Source organism: Pempheris klunzingeri, chromosome 12 (assembly GCF_042242105.1).
Source record: "Pempheris klunzingeri isolate RE-2024b chromosome 12, fPemKlu1.hap1, whole genome shotgun sequence".
In the NCBI taxonomy this organism is placed as follows: Eukaryota; Metazoa; Chordata; class Actinopteri; order Acropomatiformes; family Pempheridae; genus Pempheris; species Pempheris klunzingeri.
Window position 1 is genome coordinate 8906586 of NC_092023.1, and position 23863 is coordinate 8930448.

General features: G+C 39.4%; 1 protein-coding gene across 1 annotated transcript in view; it reads right to left on the reverse strand.

The window, feature by feature from the left end:
• Nucleotides 1-1851: 1851 nt before the first annotated feature.
• ryr2b (ryanodine receptor 2b (cardiac)) overlaps nucleotides 1852-23863 on the reverse strand; it is a 61951-nt gene continuing 39939 nt past the window's right edge. Inside the window, exons 74-104 of the mRNA XM_070840611.1 lie at nucleotides 23429-23557; nucleotides 21425-21537; nucleotides 20628-20724; nucleotides 19578-19708; nucleotides 18666-18717; nucleotides 18089-18142; nucleotides 17589-17688; nucleotides 17247-17326; nucleotides 16555-16631; nucleotides 16348-16421; nucleotides 15953-16033; nucleotides 15571-15659; nucleotides 15258-15386; nucleotides 14909-15013; nucleotides 14137-14218; nucleotides 12733-14024; nucleotides 12562-12632; nucleotides 12284-12428; nucleotides 12064-12150; nucleotides 11371-11583; nucleotides 10984-11114; nucleotides 10722-10764; nucleotides 9826-9962; nucleotides 8953-9013; nucleotides 8453-8599; nucleotides 8134-8268; nucleotides 6897-7053; nucleotides 6557-6621; nucleotides 4508-4608; nucleotides 3631-3682; nucleotides 1852-2012 (exon numbers count right to left, since the gene is read on the reverse strand). Coding sequence (XP_070696712.1) covers nucleotides 1917-2012; nucleotides 3631-3682; nucleotides 4508-4608; nucleotides 6557-6621; nucleotides 6897-7053; nucleotides 8134-8268; nucleotides 8453-8599; nucleotides 8953-9013; nucleotides 9826-9962; nucleotides 10722-10764; nucleotides 10984-11114; nucleotides 11371-11583; nucleotides 12064-12150; nucleotides 12284-12428; nucleotides 12562-12632; nucleotides 12733-14024; nucleotides 14137-14218; nucleotides 14909-15013; nucleotides 15258-15386; nucleotides 15571-15659; nucleotides 15953-16033; nucleotides 16348-16421; nucleotides 16555-16631; nucleotides 17247-17326; nucleotides 17589-17688; nucleotides 18089-18142; nucleotides 18666-18717; nucleotides 19578-19708; nucleotides 20628-20724; nucleotides 21425-21537; nucleotides 23429-23557 — 4326 coding nt within the window. The 3' untranslated portion in view covers nucleotides 1852-1916. The remainder of the gene's footprint in view (nucleotides 2013-3630; nucleotides 3683-4507; nucleotides 4609-6556; nucleotides 6622-6896; nucleotides 7054-8133; nucleotides 8269-8452; nucleotides 8600-8952; nucleotides 9014-9825; nucleotides 9963-10721; nucleotides 10765-10983; nucleotides 11115-11370; nucleotides 11584-12063; nucleotides 12151-12283; nucleotides 12429-12561; nucleotides 12633-12732; nucleotides 14025-14136; nucleotides 14219-14908; nucleotides 15014-15257; nucleotides 15387-15570; nucleotides 15660-15952; nucleotides 16034-16347; nucleotides 16422-16554; nucleotides 16632-17246; nucleotides 17327-17588; nucleotides 17689-18088; nucleotides 18143-18665; nucleotides 18718-19577; nucleotides 19709-20627; nucleotides 20725-21424; nucleotides 21538-23428; nucleotides 23558-23863) is intronic.

Here is a 23863-nt window from a genome sequence, read left to right on the forward strand (position 1 = left end):
CTATATCAAAAACCAATATGATATAAATAAACATATACAAAGAACAGAATTAAGCTTACACATGTGAAGACACTACACTGAGCTAATTCAAGCTATTCTGGAAGGTTTGTGACAAAACTACTGCGCTTCGTCACACCAAAATCAAACATAATGCCAAAAATGCCAGCAATGTTTTTGACAATACCGATAATGCTGCTTCAACAATCACTTTATCACCACAGGTGAAATTCTCTCCATTATCATCTCAAAGGCAATTACTTGAACTCATTATTTTTGACAGCAGCACACAGAAATGAAATCTCTAACATAATCATGAATATGAAAACCTCCCATACAGCTGAACCAGATGTAATCTGTAGCGTAACTCTCAGCCATTGTGAATGAAACGGTGGAGACTCTGTCGGTCTCTCTCTACTTATTGGGATGTGCCTAAAATAACAAAGATTGCTAGACTTGTAAGTGTTTTTAAGTCTGATGATTATTGCCTATGCTCTCCAGGTATTGGTACTAGTATTAGAGAGAATTGCCTGTGGTGGACTTTCAGATAAATCAAATCACTTTTCCTGTCTAGTTTGGTTTTTCCTCTTCATTCTATATAATAATGGTTTCATGAATTCCTCTCTCATTCTATATAAAATATTATTTGCTGAAACAAATTCATTTCTATGTAACAAAAATTTTAATGATCTGCAAAAATAATCAAAATGAGGAACAGATTAAGGCTGACACGTGGTTTAAATGTAATAAATTATCCTTAAATATAAGCAAGCTGAACGTCATTGTTTTTCATTCTGATAGAAGTCGAAATAATGCTGGAAATGTTAGTGTCAAAATAAACTGAACATAATTCAAAACTTTTACTTTTCTCAGAAACCTGAGAACCTTTTCTGGTTCTTCAGTGAGTTATACCTACAAGCCATAACTCAAAAGCAATATGAATCGATATCAGTAGCAGGCTTGTGTAAGCCCAGTGTTCGACCGTTTCATAATGAGGACAGTATCTGTAGGTGGCCCCCCCACCCTGCTGGTAAGCTCTGTCTACACACGTACACAAGTTTTTAAGAATTTAAGAGATGTCACGCTCTGTTAGACAGGGAGTCACACCCAAGGATTCCCCACAGACTTTCTTCCTAATCAGAGACAGCGGTCAATCGCATCATTAAGATTGATGGGTCCATTTCCACGGTAATATTTTGAGCTGAGCACCATGAGACCTGCTACATAGAAGCTGATAATGAGAGGAGAAAAGAGATGAATATTAGGGACAAGAGGAGAGCAGAAGGAAAGAGGAAAAAAAGAGAATACAGAGTAAGGGCAGGAGGAAGAAAAGGATTGTGGAGAGATGAGCACAACAGACAAGATGAGAGAGCCTGAAGAAACAGGATAGAAGAGGGTAAAAAGAACAAACGCCAGAGGGAGAGTGTTTATCTGGATGTCACACAGAGGAAAGGGATGGGACGCTGTGATTAGAGAGACAAACCACTTAATTCACAAAACACAAGCTTTACAAAGACACATCCAGCCAGCAAAGTCGCATGGAACTGAAATTGGTTTGTCAGCCTTGACTGTTTGATGTATAGAACAGTCAACTGTCATAATGCTCTTAATACCTTTGTTCGGGGATTTGTGTGGGAAATCAATCATTTCACTTGTTTCTTGAGTCTAAAATAAACAGCACATTAATTTTGTATCTGAAGACAAATACCTGGTGTTTTACTCTTTAGTTCCCAAATAATTCAATCAATATAATTAAAAAATACAGATGTGTATAAATATATAGTATGAAAGCTACACTTGTGGAGAAGATCACACACACGTGAAATTCAAGACAATATAGTGAGTCAAGGGGTATCAATCAAGATGGCTTCTGTGTGATGACATGATCTTGGGAGGCTTTAGAGCTCTCGGATTTCCTTTCATCCCAGTTGATCCTCATATTGCTTACGGAAACAGTCTCCCACAGGAAAGAATTCCCAGGAACGCTCCTGGTACATTTTCCACACATAGGATTCCTGGCAAGACAACAGAGCGGTAACGTATCTTTAGTCATGAAGTGTGATGAAGCTGGGGATGATTAAGAATAATTATATATTTAAAATGAATACATTTGTGCTTAAAGTTAGCCTAAATGGCTAATTCTCACATATGTGAGAATTAGCCATTTAGGACTTTAATTTATTTCATTTTCATTTTTAATGTATTCATTTTTTATGAGATCATAGACCTTGGAATGGTCTATGAACACGATAGATATAGGATGAGAGTTATATCAGAAGATAACTTAAACAAGAAGCAACCAAGCTGTGCTCTCTGGTCCACTAAGAAGTCTTCCATTCTACACAATTCAAGCTCTGCCCTTCGGCCTGCAGGCCATCAGGAAACTCTGGAGCTCATTGTAACACCACAAAGTTTGAACTGAAGATTGCGCTCCGGTCTACTGCTACTAGACTTCTACTTCTACTACTAAACCAGCTTTGGACAAGTGCTGCCCCTGTGTTTTCTCCCAGTAACATAATTATGATAGCTAATTCCTACACATATGGTTTAATATGTCTATCAGCTGCTGAATGATGCCTTCAGTGAATTTCACTGTTTTCATCCAGTGGTGGAGTTTCATCTACTTTCAATCTAAGTAATGCATCTGGTCATAATATCCTCTTCTCAGTCCTACAACCTGCTGCTTTAAGCCAAACCTATCAATGCTTTGACTGTGAGGGCATTATATCAGTAAAAACACAATCTAAACAACATCATTTAAAGAAGTTAAAAGTTTGCAAGTTACTACAATGTTTGTATGAATAAATATTTTCCATATTCCATGTAGCAGCTCCTTCTTTAATACACACCTGAGAAATTGCCATGCTTGAAGAATATACACAGCAAATCCAGTAATGAGTCCCAGGACCCAACTCAATTTAGAAATAACACCCAATTGTCCAAAAGTTGAGGGTGATGAAAAAATTGTTTTTTTTTGTTTTCTTACTTTTATCAGTTCTGCAGCACCACATTTAAAATGCATTCTGTGCCACAAAGATCAACCCAAATTACTCCAGATAAGAATGGATTTAGCATTTTTATATCCCACTGTGCAGCACTTAGAATTGAAACATGACCTCAGCTTTGCTCATGTGCATCCCTTTCATAGATGTGAGAAAAAAAAGACACAGTGGACACAGTGAAACTGAACATGTTTTCGCTGATTGGAAGTAGTCCTCTTTGAAAGAGATGATTTTAAATATGTTAGTGAAAAGATAACAAGAAATTAAAATACTTGCCCTCTTGCAATTTGAAACTCCCCACTTGGACAGTAAAAAGAGAAATTATAATCAAGGGGGATTCCTGGCATGTATATTATCATAAAATGTGCGTGTTTGGACTGATTGGGCTTCTGAGAGACAGCGTGAATACAGATTCTGTCCTAGTTGAAAAGGTTATTCTATGGCTTTGTCACCGCCATGGCAAATTGTGAAAATAAAAGGTCAATGAGACATGGAGGAACAGAAGAGGAAGGGAAAATTCTGAAATATGGAGGGATATTGTGAGATTGGCAATGACCGTATAATTGGTTTAAAGTCCACACCTTGTTCTAATTTTGATTTGATCATGCACTAAAACAAGAGATAACTATACCTGCCCCGTGTGCTCAGTTTCATCCTTGTTAATAAGGTACATCAGAAAGAATCTGTAAGGATACAGAAGAGGAATTCATGTTACATACCTCCCATAAATACTTGGATTTGATATGGAGAGATAAACACAAGCATTAATTAAGAGCCTGGCACAAGTATCCTGTCCTAAGATTGTGGTAAGTTGTTATAGTTGTTAGGTATCCTTAGAGGAAAAGAGATAACAGTTGCTAATTTATGCAAATATTTAATGATTGAAAAGACGCTAGGAATACTGAAAACTCTGAGGTTTCAATTTGCAGATCTGCAGACCAGGAGTCCATACTAATTAGTCTCAATAAGGTTTTGCCAATGGCAATTATTGATAATTATTGATGTGGCAACAGTGCACAAAGTACCAGCACCCTCCAAAGTTCTTAAACACCACTTCTTAGTAAAATATTACTACACATGAAACAAGAGAATTGTCTGAATCTGAGGAAATGCCAGTGCTGATGTGGCTACTGGGGAATACTGCATTTAATATTTTACACCAAGAACAGGACTAAAACAAAACAGAACAACAACAACACACCGATCAAAGTTTGGAAATAATGGTTTAGATGGATTCTAGCTAAGTGGATGAATGACTGACTAGTAAGAATATGGTCAAAGGTATGATTGCAGATTTCATTATTATTTTTTAGTTTTTTTTATAAAGGTTTAGTGATGGTGGTACATGCAAAATATTTACACATCACTATATTTATTAAAGGTAACATGACAACTGCCTGCTTTTTTCAGTGACAACATATCAGGTAGTGAGGTTTGGTATTTGTAAATTATTACAGTGAGACACTGGCAAACCAAGGCATGAAGGTCATGAGCATGAATCAACTCACAGATAGTTGGCCAAGTTGTGCTCCTGAAGAGTGTGGGTCTCAAAGCCATGAGGGACTGTATCAAAGTATTCACTTCCTATTCCACATATAAAACATTTGGTCTGCAGGAGGAGAGACGCAAAACATGTAACGATTCCTGAAACATGATGGACAAACATGTTCTCTAGAGTATATTAGAAGAAAAGAAAACAAAATCCAAACCTGAAGACCAGATGCCTTTTATTATCGTGCTTTGTGACTCACAGGTGGTCTGCTAGCACAACAATAAGACACCTTTTAAGTTGCTGTTTTTTTTATTTATTTTGTAAAGTGACCAGGATGCCCACAAAAGACTGTAAACAACAACAACTTAATACTTTAAGGATTACTTGCTGTAGGCTTTTCAAAAGACACAGAGGGGAATATTTGCTGAGGATTTGCATCAGTTTGGGAGAACAAAACAGTTAAATTGCCTTTGCCCATGTTTACTATGTACCCATACAGTGGTTTGGTGCTGGTAAAATGAAAAGTGTGATTTTGGGTTCATGCAATATGTATTTTGAGGCACTTCTGTTTAAGGGCTACAAACTAGGGGAGGAAGGAAGTAGCAGCTGAAACTGATTTATCATTGCTGACTGCAGCAGCGCAAATGCACTCTAAAATTTAATGTCTGAGAAAAGCAGCTGTAAGATTTGTGGCACTGTGGTGCACAATTGGAAACTTTACAGCATAGAAACTATGAAATGAAAACAACACATTATTAACTGATGTCAGAAAAAAAAACAATTCTACTATACTATTTACTAATTTAATATTACTCAATCGTTTCATGGCCCCCGCTTGCTTCGGTTCTATTTAGCTTTTGGCATCTGTACAGTGTTTGCTTTGAAATATTTCTGAATCCATCTTGCAGCTCTCTGCTATTTTTCATGTGATTTGTTTTTTCCTTGTGAATGTCCAGCGGCACATATTGACTAAAGTGTGTTTGCCACTGAAGTGAGAGTGACTATTCCAACTATGTGTTCAGTGATATCATGTGTACCCGTATTATTTAGAGGGTAGCTCACCTCTGTATGTCAGATCGTCTATGTTGGATGCCTTGTTGCCTCAACATTCAAGTCTTTGATTACCTGCCTGCCTCTCCTGCATCTTTGGACTTGTTTTCCTGTTCTGTTTGCATGTCTCTTGATGACTGACCAAACCACATACTAAAGTCTCTTAACTTTACATGTCCGACTTCTAAAGACTGCTTCAGTAGAGTTGTGTTCACACCTGTTGCAGCCTTTAGGGGGATACCATTGTGTGATGTGTGTACTGTGGCTATCTGGTGAATAAAGCTGTTCTACAAGCTCTGACAAAACAAGCACAAAAGCTAAACAAGACTGAGATTGAAAGAGCTGAGCCAATAACGACTGAAACAGTCGACAGAAGACAACAAGTGATATGTCTTTTATGAAAAATGTATATTGCATGTGTGGCGACAGTGTAGGGGGTGGTGGTGGTTAACACTGTGTCACCTCACAGCAAGAAGGTTCCACGTTCAAACCTGCTGGCCGGCTGGGGCCTCTGTGTAAAGTTTGCATGTTCTCCGCATGCTTGAGTGGGTTGTCTCATTGTACTCAAGAGTCATCCCACAGTCCAAAGACTAGGTTAATTGGGAACTCTAAATTTCCCATAGGTGTGATTGTGACCGTGAATGGTCTGTCTGTCTCTATGTGTCGGCCCTGTGATTGGCTGGCGACCAGTCCAGGGTGTACCCCTCTTGCCCAGAGTCAGCTAGATAAAGGTATCGTCTCATTAAAGTCATTGGCACAATTGACATGAGCTCACACAACGACTGAATCTACTGAACATACTTAATCTTGTACACACAGCCATCTCCTCATACACACACACTTAATAGACCTCAAGCTCACTTTGCCTCTGAATTAAAAGTGTTTACTGTACACCATGATACACACACACACAAAGTATTCAGATTGTAAGTATCAGTAGTGTGTTTGTGTATATTCAAATGTGTGCAGGTAAAAGAGAAAGTTTGTGTGTTTGAGTTTAAGCGTCAACTCTCACCTCCATATCCTCTTTCACCTGCTCCTGCTGGTCACGAAGTTCCCCAAAGGCATCAATTATTAAGCCTGAAAAAAGATGACGTGTGTCTGTGAATCTTTTTGTGCCCAGGTATGCATGTATGCATGTATGCAGGTATGCTGGGCTTGACAAGCGCAAGTGAAACTTCAGGACTCAATGAAATAATGAAAGAAACATGAAAGATTTATTTAATGTATTCTAGTCAAAACAAGGTGAATAAAATGTATTTGTGTGTCTTGGTAAAAACTTGTGGTATACATGCTAATGCATGTGTGCATTTGCTCAAGCTACATGTAAAACCTGTATAGCGTATGTGACTCACCCTGGATGATGGCCAGGAGGATGACAATAACAAAGAAGAAAAACGTGATGTCAAAGACGATGCGCTCCACCTCAAACTCATCTCCAGCAGGGTCCTCGATCTCGTCACCAATGCCCCCGCCAGCACGCACTCCCACATACATGTGGAACATGTAGCACTGAGGGAAAATACGTTGATATTTATTGTACTACTACATTCCACCTGAGGATTAGGACAGTTTTACATCAAACTAGTAATATCAGACAGGCATTTTCGCTTTCTGTGTTTGACAAGGTGATGATTTAAGGAGAGAAAATTTATAATGTAGTTATTAAGTATTTCTCCATGCTGGTTGCTTTTGGCGGTGCATTCAAAGGTTTCAACCAGCAGCACTTTGCACAATTTCACACAATAGTAGAGGGTTTCTTTAATCAATACTCTTCAGCTCCAACAGTATTTACCCTACCCTAGGACATTATGCAAGTGTTTGAGGCAAGACGAATTAACATTTACATTATCTAACAAGAAGTGCACAGTGCTTTAAAGTGCCTTAAGTTAAGGATGATATTTTCCACAAGAAACTTGAACAAACAGAACACAAAAATTGGCTGCAACACTTTCAGGGAACATTCAAATTTTGGACATGGTGATGTTTTTTGTATAAGTCCAGCAGGACAATAAACAGCAGAGAGTGAGATGTCTTCTACTCATCTAAAAAATTGTGTGTTTTTGTGCTGTAATGATGAGAAATGGATTGCAAATCACTGTTGCACAAGTATTGCTAAAAGTCAAGCATGACTGAGTGTCATGTCTGAAGTGTGACTGAGAATTTAATGCAATATCCCCTGCTTTCTATAATAGTTGGGTTTTATTCAAATGCTATTGCTGTCTATCCGCCTGCTTGTGTGAGTGACAGTGTCCACATTACAATAAAGCAGGCGGTGGGGTGTTAATGTTGTGAACAGCCAAACAAAGAGCTATGCTGTGCCTCGAGGAGCTGTTTTGTATCCATGTGTCCATCATTTTATGGAAGAGTAGAGGAAGACCAAGACAAGAGGCCGCTCTCACTTCAACAATGGGGATCACTGTCAGAATCCCGCTCTACCCCTCTCAGTCTGAGGATGTAGAAAATTAGCCGTGTGGCTGTGTTTGTTCTAGAAAGATCAACATAGAGAGGTAGAGAGGATAGAAGGGAGATAGAGATGGAGATAGACGTATGGGATACGCGTGTGTGCGTCAATATGCACATTCAACTCACAGTAAGCATGTCATTGCACTTCATGTCTTGAGTGTCCTTTTCGCCACTCTTGTTGTAAAATTTCCTGAAGAAGTTGAAGGCAACGACAGTGTAGAGATACACGACGACTGCCAACAGGCCCACAGTCAGGACCAACTGACATACACATAATTACAAAAGGAGAGACAGAGGCAGATGGGCTTTAATACGCTTCTTCATCCTAGAAAAGATCCAATATAACCCAAGAGCATGAAAGCAAACATTACATGCATGCAAACTACACTCTGAACACACATTAAGGCAGATGGATATAGAATAACGGACAGACTGACCCACACACCTGTTTTCCATTGTGTGTGACAGAAGACAGGATGGTACGAAGCGTCTTAAAGCCCATGGCGATGTCCAAAAGGTGGGCAGCAAAGAAGAAATTGTTATAATGACCCAGAACCGACATGGTCATGTACCAGGCCAAGTACAAGAAGGACTGTGAGCACACACATAAGGACATACACACATAAAAGCAGGCAATATAGATTACCAGGACAGACAAGGAGACAAATGTGTATTTTAGATAAGGCAGAATCACAGGATATTACCACCATCACCTCTGCAGCATGTGCAATACTATCAAACAAAATCTTAGCACAGTAGAGCATGAGATTAAACAAATTAGAAATAAGTCGTAAAATATCTGATATGTTTTACACACGGCTCTGTCATATTACATTATCTGTTCACATAAATTGCAGGAAGTGACACCTTTATCTTGTCTCTGTAGGAGCAAGAGAGTATACGCAAACAAATAAAACAGAAAATATTAGACACAACCAAGCTTACATTATCGGTGAACACAACTCCGAGTTTCCAGACCTGGTACTTCATGTCAATGGAGTTAAATCTGAAATACATAGCATTATCACTTAGATACATGATGTAAGAACCGAGGAAATAAGGTCAAAATGTCCATGGCTAAAATCAGACCCTTGCTGCTACAGTGTATTTTCTAAAAGAGCCTGTCTGTTATATCGTCTCAGAATGTCCTGTTCTTCCTCAAGTACAACATAATGTTCTTGGACCTTCTTTTGTCTGGCCACCACTGTTAGGTAATATGCACAAACAGTCAACCTCACAAACACAATATTAGTGTGAGTGTAATGATGGAGATAAAGGAGATGTCATTTGTGGGATTAATAACAAGGCCTGAACAAGACCTGCACGTATCAGTAAAAAAGCCCATACTGTTACTATGGAGTGAGGCTCATTTCAGATTCCAATTCACCTTTAAAGTAAAATGCACTAGAGGAACATTTGAACATTTTTCTTTTTATATCAGTACCAGGCTGCCTGCATGCAAACATACATGCATCTATGCTACACAGAAGGACGCCACATTTCTATTATTATTGCAAGTTGCTTTGTGTGCAGCCACCTGCTCAATGCATATTATATCAATTATCAAAGGCAAAAATTATCTATTATTTATAACAATGATGTATATACTATGCTGAAAAAAAAACATGGTTAATGACCTTGTCCTTTGATGCACTATGCCTCAGTGTATGACAAACTAACAAGAAAAAACAAAAAGCTGCGATCTATTGAATAATCCACCATATTTTTGTCTGAAACTGCAAACAAGGCAAAATAAATGCTCTATTTTATGGATGTCTTTCAGAATGAGAAACAGCGAGGAGCTTTTTGTCTACTCACAGAGAGCTCCAGGCAGCGTCTCTCCTGAGCCTCTTCCTTTCTTTCCTTTGGGAGCTGAAGTCTAAAGCGGCTTGGTCCAGACCTAGGAGTTCACCGATCTTCTCACAGCCATAAAAGTCACCATACTTATCCATCACCTGACACGGCAAGAGGACAGGTTTACCATAACTAAAACAACAGAATGACAAGAGGCAGCAAGAAGTAACTGACTGAGAACCTCTGTAGCGTTCTTCTGCTGGCATGATGATGCCGCTGCTTGTTACTGAACAAAAAAGATTTTCTGATACTTGTGTTGCATATACAGGATTTTAGGATGGCATAGTGATTGTGCCCCCTGAGTGGCATGGTGGTTGTGTAAATTACTGACGGTAACCCTTGTGGTCAGCGTCAGTTTTATTGACTCCAATCTTACAATATTGTGTGTGTACAGTAAAACCTGACTTGACTTGATCATATCCTATGGCAGATGTAGAGTGTCTCCTTATTACGCTGCCGGGGCTCTAAGAAACTTTGTCACTTGATTTATTAACTTAAAAAAGAGCCAACCAAAGTCAAGTATATCTTATATCTTTCCATACATACAGTACCAAGCTGAAATGTTTTTTAAAAAAGAAAACAGACCAAGAAGGAGTTTCTTGAATCAAAGAATAATCTAATTTCCCTTCAGAGACAATGAGAATGAGGGAGCTAAAAGGGTAGTCTCTGGAGACAATAAAATCGTTTTGTTACTTGATGGGGGATAATTATACCTGACATTTAATGGCTCATTACATTTCAGTTAGTTTCTTAATGCAGTGTGCACACAATTGCATACATAAATACGCACATTTAGAACTGAACATATCATTTCTATGCTGTGCTAGCTGTGCACAGCTGTGGTCTTCTGAAGATCTTACCTTCCTCTTCACAAATTTATCCCAGTAATTACTTGGAAATGATCTGAAAATACACATAATATCAAATATATAAATAACAAATAAAGTGAATCAAACATGTAGTGACAACTGAAACATCACTGAGAGAAAAGCATTTCTGTAAACTTGCAGCAGGACTATAAACAGGTGCCAACAGAGAGCTCCTCAAACTTAACATGTAAAACAAGTTTCATCTGACATTTATATGACATCAGCCCAGTTGATTACGTGACTATGAACATACGGTGTGTTAATGACCAGTCGGTCCCATTGCCCTTTGATGTCCTCCTCAGGGGGTTGCCGAGTCACATAGAGCCCATCAAACTCCAGCCTACGAGCCACTTCCTTCTCATGTTTGAAGATCACCAATGGTAACTGCCAATCAGAGCACCACAGTGATCACTTGACTCTTTATATACACCGCTCGTTCAGTTGGTAGAATTTAAAATCTTAGAAATTAATATTGGCTGCATGGGTCAAAGCCTACGTTTTCTTAGGATTATACGCAATTGTCAATTCTTCTGTGGTTTCAAAATATATTCTAGGTCTATATGATGGAGAGAAACTGATTGGAGAGAGTGAAATGAGTTCCTTATAAATCTGCAAAAAGTACACGTTCGAGTCTGTATACCTTGAGGCAGTAGTAACCGATAATACAACAGAAGGAGATGAGTGTGTGTGCCACAGCCAGGAAACGGAGTGCCGGCTCCATGTATCCGCTGCTTTCCTCCAGCACAAAATAAACTCTGCCCTCGTTGTCATCTTCAGCAGCAGAGCCCAGTTCCTCACTGTAAACAGATGTGATCACTCCCTCCTCTTCTTGTGATGCAGGCAGGGATGCTACCTGGGAAGACAGTAAGACACCAAAAGAAAAAGTGTCTGACTTCACCAAAGACAAAGCATACGTGTTTGACAAAATACTAGAAACACACAAAATAATGTAACATAATTTAACAGCATCAACCTACAGCATCCAAAACGACCACAGTTACTTAAATTTTTTATCAACACAGTCTTTGATGTTCTTTTTATCTTAACTAGGAATGCTCTTCATTTAGGTAAAACATTGCCTGATAAATCTTATTTTTCAGTCTGCAAAATTTTACTATACTGCTAATGTTGACTACTGTTGTGTAGTTTCTAACAAATATCTTATGTGATATCATGTTTTGTACAGGTGCTTGTAATCTCCAGAGTAACTAGTAACCACAGCTGTCTGATAAATGTACTGAAGTAAAAAGTACGATGTTTTCTCTGAAGTATAACTACTTCAAAATTGTACAGTATTTGTGTATCTGAATTTCTCTAACAAGCACACACTCACCTTGTAGAAGAGGAGGATGAAGTTGATCTCAAAGGCGACAAACAGAGCCAGCAAGCGCATGTTATAAAAATTCCTGGCAAAGCAATTCTGGAAAAAAATGGAAAACATTCAGGTACATGTTTATGTTTCTGCATACAAAGTGAAGTGCTTGTAGGTGTGCGTCTTTATCTGTGTTGGTATTGTATGTGTATGTGCAAGTCTTAGTGTATTTGTATATTACCAGCAGGCTCTTTTTATTCGTGCTTATCATCTCCCAGAGGGCAGAATGCTGGCTCTCTGGTTCCTCTGACTTATTTGAGCATCTCTTAGCTTTCCATTCTGCCTCTGCGTTCCCCTTCCCAATTTTTTTCTCAAATTCCATCCCTCTGCAAACAGTCCAAGCACAAACAGACGGGGCTTCAGATCACTTTATTTTGATAAGGGAATCTCTGGTATGACTGACTCAGCATCTAATACTTTGGATGTTTTGATTGTTTAATGGGGAAGTAAGAGACTCACTTTGCGTTCTCTGATTCAGGCATTTTCTCAGCTTCAGTGTTTTCCTCTATGGCGGTGTGGGCTTTAAGTTGCTGTTAGTAAAATTCACAAGGAAATCAAAAATTAATATAAATCAATACAGTATCAAAGCAGTACAAAATTAGGAAAACGATGCTGATGTTGAAGCCATACTTTCCCCTGATGCTTCTCAGAAAAATCAGTGGCAGCAGTTGGTCTGGAGGTTGTTTTGAACAGGTCAGTCAGACTGGCAGTGAGTTCTTGTGTTATAAGTCTGTATTGACCTCTCTCCTTCTTCACTTTGAGGCCAAATATGTCTGTCAGTGCATCCACCTCCCTTGGGGAGGTAACAGCTGCCGCCTGCCCGATCTCCCTCAATTCTGTCTGGGAAGATAAACTGGCAGAGTACTTCCTCAGACGATCCACACCACTTGGCACCTCCATGACCTCATCAAGAGTTGGCTCAAGGATCCCACCCAGCAAGTCCGACATCCTCATTCTTTTGGCTCCCTCTATGAGCCCACCACTAACAAAGGCTATGTACAGCATATATAAGATGCCACGAATTACAATGCAGATACACCGGACCTGAGCCATAAAAATGAATCTGGGGATGAAAACAGCTGACCAGAGGATATCCTTCAGGGTCATCTTCATCAGTGTCTTCAGGCTCTTGACAGAAAGTAGAGATGTCAGCAATAACAACCAATGATACATGAAAAACATTCCTTTGCTGTCCAGTCCTCCTTCTGTCTTACTCGTTTCATCTCCTCCTTTTTCAGCATACCTCTCTCCAGTGTCAGACCCAGATATCTGGGCTGCAAGTTGCATCTCAAAGATGGTGTCCTCACAGAAATTAACAAACAGCTCCATTTTCTCCTTCTCTCCTCCCTCGTTCACCACATCAAAAATGAACTGCCTCTTAGACTCTTTGACCTGAGGCTTCTCCCACTGTGTGCGGCTGGATTCACTGATCTCAAAGTAGACACGTTCAATGCGCTTCCCACTGCCAAGGATTTCAATACGTCCGAGATAGGGCTCAAAGTACGTCAAGACACACTCTGCCAGTTCCAAGAATGTCCTCAGTCTTGAATCATTGGGCATGTGTTCGGATAAATTGGTGAGGAGGACAGCTATGCTGAAGCCGATGTCCTTGGCTGGCTCATGGAAGCGATCCACAAAGGCCTCATAATTCACAAGGTCACTGTCGTCAGTCTCCGTGCAGGAGAGAAGGAACTGAGTCTCAGTTTGGGAGAAACGCTTGCAATTCTCCATGGCTTTCTGGAAGTCCTTCCTGGAGATGCAGCCCTTACGATCAGGGTCGTACTCTCCAAAGGCATCCGAGGAGGTGAGGTCTTTCAGTTTGAGGAACATGTCAAAAAACTTCAGGATCATCTCCACATTGACTGATGATTCCACCAACATATCCACCATCTGCTTTCCAATAGTTCCATTGACAACATTACCTACAGAAAAGAGAGGCAAGCAGAGAAACGTAGTTCTGGATTAATGATAACTTGTACAACATTTCTGTTCACAAATTGTGAAAAAAAAGCAGCAGGTGAGTGGAAATCTTGCCTTCTAGCATGGAGAGCAGAAAAACAACCATGTCCTTGTGTAAATCCATAAGCTCCTTCAGAAGCTCGATTTGTCTTGAATCCTGTGTACAAGAAAATACGTTACTTACATTACATTTTTTGCTAATTATACTTTACATTTCATATCTTTCATCTCATAGTTTACAATTAAACAACAGATTAACAGTTAATGCTCTGTATTCAAAATGTGGGCTGCTGAGGTAGAAAACCTACAGTACACTATCACCGAATTTAAGGGAGAGAAGATACTTGAAGATCCCATATTCTGCTCATTTTCAAATTCATTCTTGTATTTGGATGTCCTATTAGAACAGGTTTACATGGTGTAATGTTGAAAAAACATATTGTTTCTCCTATAACAGACATGGCCGTTTCTAGTGTCTGAGAACAGTCTGCATGCTTTGTTTCTGTATTTCACATCTGTGTGTTACTGGGAACTGGTGTTGGTGAGGAAGAAACAATGGCAGACGGCAAGGTGGATTCAGAAGGTTTTCAGTGGGTTGGACCAGTCAGTGTGCTGAGGTGCTGGAGGAGGTCACATGATCAGCAGATCCCCTTACAAAATCATAATGGGAGCTAAAGCGAGTGTTTTCACACACATTTACTAGACAACTGAGCAGGACAAAAAGAGAGAGGATGGTGGTTTCTAAACACACGGGGGACCCATATTTATGTTGAGAAGTCATTAAAAAGTGCATTTTGCATAATATGGGACCTTCAAATGTCAGTGTCAGTGGATCCGTGACCTATACCTGAGAGAGCTTCATCTGCATGTGGGCAAAGACGTGGAGGAATCCCACGACAGCGTCCCAGAGACGACTGTGAGCTAGACTCTGTTGGTTCCCAGTGCATGGGCCCTGATGAACACACCATTAATGTGAGCCGCATCATTTTAAGAAACATCTCAACTAGTAGAAAAATAAGTCAGTTTTGAATTATTTTTGACTATATATATATATACACATATATATATACACATATATATACATACACACACACACACACACACACACACACACACACAGATGTTGTTATCCCTAACAGCCTACAGGATTATACATGAAACACACTATGACTAGCAGGTAATGGAAACTGACAGACCTGTATGTACTCAGTAAGTGTGTTGAAGACTTGTTTGGCCACTTCGATGGCCTTGGAAAAGTTGCGTTGGCCATGTACATCAATCACATCCTTCCCTGAGTAGTACCAGTAGAAGTCACTGATTGACTCCTACAGTACAGAAAAAATATTTGTGGCTAATTAGCTTAATTCTTTTAAAGACAAAATATCATTTTGACTAATAAAAGGCTAAATATAGTGTTGTTGAAATGTTTCTGGACAATAACTGGAACAGCTGTACACTCACTTGGTTTGGTTAGTTAGTCCAGCAGCACACCTGTCCCTGTGGGCTTACCTGTACTCTGAGTAAATAGTCCACTGTGGAAATTACAATGTTGACAGTTGTGTTGTTGCCTGTTTGGGTTCTCAAGTAGTTCTGGAAATCTAAGACATGAAGAAAGCAAGAGCGTGCTGAGTAGAACGTTACAGGAGCTTTGCAATGACAATGTCAATTAGACTATGGATGTCAAGCAGAGCAAAGCTAATGTGTTGCTACGCTCTTATTACCATCATTTGTAACTGAGACTGAGGTGACGAAAACTACAACCACCATTATTTTTTTCTTTCTTTCATTTAAATATGTATTGCAGTATGTGGTCCTTTATTTTTTGTAGACATCAATATAATCAGTGACCTCTGTGTCAGTGTGTAACTGTATACAGCGTAAGGCAAATAACCTGAGTTGTGTCCTTCACAGAGCAGCTGTAGGAAACGGAACAGGTCACAGGTTATGTCTTTGTCAGGCATAACCTTCTCTCCTGAGAAAAAGATAGAAAGGAGAGGGCATGATATAAAAGGATGAAGGGCAAGAAATGGAGTGCCACTGTAGGAAAGGTATGAAAGAATCAATGAGAACAGAAACAGAGAGGTAAGACAAAAGAAAAATCAGGGTACAATGGAGTGAAGGGAGACAACTGTTAATAATATTCAATACTGAGAAAGGCAGAGGAGAAAAAGAGGAATTTGGAGTGTGAATTTAGAGTATGGTCATGGCCAGGGATCTCACAGCTGGCTCTTGTGGTATGACTTGGCTCCGCAGAATTGGATTTTTTTCCCCATATGATTACAGTACCTGAGCTCTCGTCCATGGCCATGCCTAATCCTTCTGCTTTGTTCTGCCTCTCAAATGCATTCAGATCCAGCACACTAGATAGCAGAAAAACCACATACAAAAGGATAAAAGCTTCAGTGCTATTACCATATGTATCAATACAGGAAGCCTGCCAGCCCTCATGACACATGACAGGAGGTGTCAGATCATTTTCATGCATTCACTCACCTGCATGACAGCATGAGTCCAGCCATGCTCTGAAAGAAGCCAACATCTCGCTTCTCTCTCAGATAATCCAGCATTTTCTATTGAAAAAAAAGCATCCAAGACAAGGTTTGATAAATGGAGGATGAGCTCATCTGACAAGGCCCTATGTTCACAAGCCACAGAATTTAAAAGTTCTCAACGGTGAAAAACTCCATATGCTGTAGAAAAGGTCGTTAATTCAAACGAAAATACTATGACAGGAATAATCCAGATCCATGTGTCATTATGACAGGCTGCTAAAACAGTAGTTTAAATCTTCCAACTGTACTGTATTCCATATTTTACGGTTTTACTTTCCTAGTCTGCTATATTTTTACTCATTTATGTACTTCTATATATTATCATGGCGCATATATTTTGTTTTTGTCCTCCTGAATGTCATTAATCCAGCAATCTTATATAACCACTTCAATAACCTCATGTTTTAATGTCATCTTTATCTCATCTGTGTTAATTATAAAAATCTTGTTTCACGATATTAAAATCTGTAGTGCCTGCCTGATAGGATAAAAGAGCCAATGTCAGAGAGCTGGGAACAGACAAACCTATTTCTGGAATCCCACGTAAACACGTTGTATAATAAGAGTGTGTGTGTGTGTGTGTGTGTGTGTGTGTGTGTGTGTGTGTGTGGGGCATCGATGCAGTATTTTTACCTGTTGAACAGTGGCATTCCCTCCGCTAAGAACAGCAATGCCCAACTTCAGTGTAGGAGCAATCATGGAGCCCATGACTCCTGATGGGATGCGAAATCACCATCAGACATTGTACAGTGTTGATGCACATTTTTAAGAAACACAAAAAAAAGTCTCACTTTATTCTCAGCTACAGAGTTCAGGAGTAAGCTCATCTTTGGTTCAGTATTCAGCAAAGATAAAGTATCTTGCTAATGACTGGCTCATCTAAAGCAATGAATTATTAAAAGAAAACGCCTCTCAACTAAACAACAGACTAACCTTAACATAAGACATTTACTTCAGTATTTAACCCTTTCCTACCTTGACTGGCACTGATGGTTTGCAGGACCATCTCAGAAGCTCCACGGAGATGCAGCCTTGCCTGCTGGTACAGCAACTTCTGTTTCTCCATCTCCTTCTCCTGGGAAGGGTAAATTCATCATTGTATCTTTTGAAATTTTGTAAGATAAATGCATTCTTTTAATTATGACACAAACAATTTAATACATTTTCCTCATTTAATATAACTTAAATGCCAATCTAATATGAATAATTTATTATTTTATTGCAACAGAAAAAATACTCTCCCTTGTTCCTTTTTCCTCAGGTTTCTTCCATTTTTTCCTCATTAAAAGTTTTTTTTGGGAGAATTTTTCTCTCATCTTAATCGAGGGTCTACAGTCAGAGGGCTGTGTACTGTACAGATTGTAAAGCCCCCTGAGGCAAATTGTGATCTGTGATGTGGAGCTACATTGATAAAAATTTGACTTGATTTGACTTTGACAGACACTAATTGTAAAAGTAAGAGCCCATACACTCACTTCAAAGCTTTCCACCTCCTGTGCTTCATCATTATCATCGTCTCTGTGGCAGCTCTGGAAGAGCAAACATACAACACAGGGTGGTGATCAAAAAGGGGAAGAAAATATATCAATATCGAAAAGATACAAAACGTACAAACTCACTGTCCTTCACTTTTTGTTATATATTGCATGTGACATGCACAAAGACATGAAAGCATCTGAAATGAAAGCCGCGCTAAAAGAAATCCCATTAACACTGTTTGTACAGTCACTTCAATTTTTATTGCTGTCAAATACTGGTAGAAACCTTTGCAACAGCATCTGCAAAATTTAAGTCCTTTGTTAAACATTCCACCTCATCTTTTGCGCTGAGCATTACTCCAGTCTCAAGAACTAAGAACTGTTAAATACGATATTGTCTCAAAATTTGTAATACACCTATATAATATATACTATACATGTAACATTACTGGCAGTCATCCATTTCAAAATTATACTTAATTTGTTTGATTTTGTATATTATTCACAAAAATTAACAAACACTACATTAACAAATAGCCATATACAATTAAGGAGATCATCCATGTTTTATTACCTTGGCCATAATAGCAGCATAGGACTCATAGAGACCATCATTTCCAAGCTTACTGTGAACAGGGAAGACGGAGCAGATAATATTAGTGTATGTAAAGGTATAGACAGATGCAGCATTCTAAAAATGTCTGGTCCATGACAGGGTCAATCTATAACTGATCTTCACTGGATCCATTCACAGCGCTTAAACATGATCCATTTATTTACATAGTTGATGCAGCACTGCCTCAAAATGCCCCTAGGTAGTGTGTGGATAGATGGATAGACCATTTTACTCACAAATCAGCCCAGTGGCATTGGACATTTGTATTGACCACACCAGCAAACCTGGAACCTGGCTGATTAGATCATACTGCTGTAGTGACTGCACAACTGCTACCACTAATCTCTTTACAGGGAGGAGGAGAAATAGTTTATTTAATGTTATGCTCTCACAAGGCATGTGAGTCTCGGCAGGAATATCATGGGATCACAGTGATACCTCAGTGGGACTGATGGATCAAATCATGCATGAATAGAAAGAGCCTCAGAGAAATACTATGAGAATACTTACTGACATGTTTATTTGACAAACACATTAAGTATTAGACAGAAGAAAGTTCATATCAATGGTGTCCATGCATAACGTACCCAGCAAAAAAACGAGACAGCACTATTGCGTAGCATTCCCAAACCTCTATTTCAAAGCAGTGTCTACTAGAAACGTATGTGTTGCTTCTGCAGGGTAAACCTATAAAGAACTGAAGCATGTTATAGATTTTAGGCTTTCAGAAAACAATGGTAAAAGAAAGAAAATAATGTTTCTGACCAATTTAATATTGACTTTTGTGGTGACGGGCTTGACCATTAATAAAAGTAGAATAGGAGTTGAACTGCATGTGATCTTTAATAACACACGCAGACAGACACACACCTTCTTTCTGTCAGGGCACTTCGACTGAAGAGTGTAATGAGTTGTAAGAGGGGATCGATTGGTTTGGCACTATCTTCCACATCCTTTTCTTCCTCTCTGTCACCTCCACACAGCTCCATCGCTCCTTCTTTCTGCAGTCCAGAGAGAGTAAAGCGAATAATGTGTGTTCTTAACTAATGTCAAACACTGACCATCCACAGCCTCTGGTTGCTGGCTAACGTTTAAATGCTGCAGGTTTGCTCTCTTGCAATGACTGTGGAGTTAAAAATGCAATAATACATGCACAGTGTCACATTACATCTTGACCACAGTTAAAAATTAAAGAGATTTTCCTGTCAGGAACTGTACCCTGCAGCCAGCACTTACTCCAGCTGGTAATAGCTCCATCATTCTGCCAATCCTGTCCAAACAGTACTATATGTTAGAGTTTGAGAATGGAGGGTGTTCACACTATGCATAGTAAGACAGCTTCAATATTAGAAAAGGAATCCCTGGAAAACAGGTTCAATTTTTTCTTTCTTGTATTATTTCCTATTAGTACAAAATAGTAAAGCGTGTTCATTTCACATATATAGCAAAAACAGCACACTGTAGTTTCAGTTTATAGAATGACTTTGGTGCAACAAAGTTAGTGGGATTTGTATGCAATCTAGAGGATGTGCTGCCAAAATATAAAATCAACTGTGGGCAAGAAATTGCCACTGCAGGTCATTAACTTGATGAGATGGAGAGGGAGTAAAATGGGAATGTAGCTGAAATGTTGTTGTTTTTTTAAAGAGCAGCCTGGGTGTTTTTGGTGTAGGTAATTAAATGTACAGTTATCTGACTAGCATACTTAACAAAGTTAAAAGGAGCACTTAACAGTTCACCTAAAGCAATTTAGGGCCATATTCGAGGTATGCTCACATTTATGACTATGGAATCTGGGTTATAGATGGAAAAGTGGCATTTTGTGTTTCTCACCTGATTTTAATTCAAGAAAACTTAATTTAACTCATAACAGAATTATTTTAAACAACTGATTTCAATATGGCTTGTTTTTCTACTCACAGCTAAATCTTCCACAAGCCTCTCCTCAAAGCTGTGGCCCTCAGCAGATATCCAGGATTTATTGTAGCCTTGGAGGAACATGTTGACAGCCCTGTGCCTGTGAGGGGAAAGGGCCAAGAGAAAAGAGATTTACATTTGCACAAATAAGAGATTGAAAAATAGGCTGCATAGAAGGAAACTATTAAACTTACAAAAGACCGGTGATTAGACCATTATTACTCATTCATCAAAGCCTATTATGCCAGGCCAAGGTGGGAAAATTAAGAATGATATAACATGGTTATAAATTCACAAGACACAAAACAGTGAAATACTATTTCTATATCATCTACAAACCTCTGGACCTGACATGGCTGAGCCTGATTAGGTTTTACATTACCCCTCCATCACAATAGTGTTGCCTGCACAATACAGATTTGTCATTTACACTCCTGAATACATTCATAATCCTCCTGCTACTGTTTTTGCAGTATCTTTATCACATCTTGGTCTGAACAGTAAAAAACAATAGGGCAAACAAGGAAATTAAACAAATTGTGACTCACTCACAATGTGACTTGACTCATTTTGTGCCTATTAGCAAATTAAAATAAAGATCAAAGTTACTGGCTAGCTCACTGGTCGATTACACTTATTTTCGTTATTTTTCTCACTACCTTCCATGCTTAGTGTGAGAGTACTACTCTCTACTCTCACAAGGCTCATTCAGAGCAAAATGTTCACAAAAATGTAGCAGCCTGAGCACTATGAGCACATTGTGGGTGCAACCATACCGTATATACATCTTGTGGCTGTACCTGGGTAAGTTGTAGAGGGGAGCCATCCTTAGGCAGGCCACCACTGCTCGTTTCCTCTGTTTGGATAAGACCTTGTGCCATGCAGGTCTTTTACTTCTCCGTGGGTGTTCCACCTGAACCAAAAATCAAAGATAAATAATGTATCACAGTAGCAGGGTTGAGTGATTGTTTCTATTTTCAAATCATCATCTTTTATTTTCATATCATCATCTTGTGGTTACTCAAGATTGAAAAACAGGCGATATGATCAACAGGGAGCAGCGCTGCCACCACTTCCTAGTGTCAAAGACAAGTGTCACAGCTTGTGCAAGGGATTGATAAGCAGGCAAATGGAGAACGGAGATGTTGGGTGTTGATCCATGGGAAAGAGACGGCAAACTGGTTTGTTAGAGATTGGCAGGTGGTCATGCGGCTCCACCAGAAACATCTCTCAATGCACAGGGAAGAGCAGATTCTACAAATTATTTTTCTAAAATCTCAGTTCTAATAGTGAGTGAGTTGAAATCGCCTTAATGTTGGTGTAGGAAAAACCAAAATCGTCAATCATCCCTTCAATCGTGGACGAATACACTTCGATCTCCTGTTGGCTAACAAGGTAGTGCAGATGAGCAGCCAATGGCCACAGAGGTCTCAAAGGTTGCAGGGTTAATTTCTCTGTTCTATTTCAACATTTGTTTAGGTAACTCACTATGGGATAAAGAGACTAGTTTTGTCAGACAAGCTCTGGTCTTTGCCAGACAAGACTGGTCATTACCATATAGCCAGAAGATGATAGCATATCTGGTGCTATACCCACACTGTATGAGGCAGATACTGGTATTAAAGCAGATGTGTCATAAACTGAAACATGGGGAAGGTGAGTCTTTGTGAGTTTCTGTCCAAATTCTGTCCCTGACTGGGTCCACTTTGAGGAACTCCTGAACCCAACCAAGAAGTGTGGAGGAGGCAGAATCCAAAGAATCAAGGGAAGCTTCACCCATATCCCTGGCAGTCAGCAGTAATGCAGGCGCTGTACTGGACCATTGTGGTTCCGGCTCAGCTCTCGATTTACCAGTCCATCTATAATGCAACCCTCAGCTGTCATCGTGAACTTTGGGTAACAACCGAAAGAACAAGATGGCAGGAACAAGTGGCTGAAATTAGTTTTCTCCGCAGGACGTCTGGAGCTCGGAGTAGAGCCGCTGCCCCTTTGAGTTGGAAACAGCCAGTTGAGGTGGTTCACAGGCATGTCTTATTAGGAAGAGACCCTGGGGAAGGACCAGAACTCGCCAGAGGAATTATATATCTCATCTGGCCTGGAAACAGCTTGGAATCCCCAAGGAGGGGTTTGAGCATTGCTCAGGAAAAGGACATCTGGAGGGCCTTGCTTGGCCTGTTGCCACTGAAACCCGACCTCGGATACGCAGAGGAAAAAGGATGGATGTCCCAATTACAGAACAGAATTTATAGAATGACTATCAAACTTATTGCAACAGCCATCATTTTGAGTAGCCCCACATATTTTGAGCTGTATGCTACCACATTTGGGCTTTTCCTCTCCAGTTGATTTGTCAATGCCTTTTCATAGTATTTTACTGTTCCCTTTTGCTTCTCAAACCTTTATCGATTAATCGATCAATATTCAGTCCTGATTTCATGATGTTTTTCAGAGAGGCATCTCTTTTTCTCATTAATATTATCGATGGCCCTCTTGTGTCCCAGTAAGCCATAAGAGCGAGCCAGCATACACAACGCCATAACCCTGAAAACGAAGCAGCCACTAATCCTGGCCTGTGTTTTTTCTATTGTGACATTTGTGACATTGTGACAAAATGTATATGAGGTTTACAGGTTGTTTCTGTACAGGTTTACAAGAGGTTAATCTCAGGAAATTTGAATGATTGCTTATCGCTTTAAAGCAGTTGATGAGTGAAATAGAAGCAGTACACATACATAGCAGATTCGATAAAAAATAGTATCTGAATTTATAACAGATAACATTTTTATATTGCTTTTAAAGCTCACCTGATCCAGGTAATACAGAACTCGAGCTATTTCCAAAATCCTGTCTACGGTCCTTTGAGCATCAGTCATGGCCCCTAGCTGGGTCGAGTGTTCAACATAAAGGGTCTCCTGCCTCAAGCCGTTTGTAGCCTGTAAAGAGTAAATGGCATATTTGGTTATTTTTTGCTGGTATTTCAATTACTCAATATATATATTTATAAAAAGACTGCTTGAAGAGAATTAGCAGCTCAGAGCAAAGCACAATCAATAGGACAAAACACATGAAAGAATGAATGAAGGAGTGTGGTTTGAAATTAATCGGCTAATAAACATTATTAAGGATTCAAGTTTTATCAAGGAATCTTGCTTTCCTTTTTACCTTTAATTTCTTGGCTTGAATTCTGTTATGATCAACAACAAACTTGTTGCCACAAATAATTTCTAATTTTCCAACCA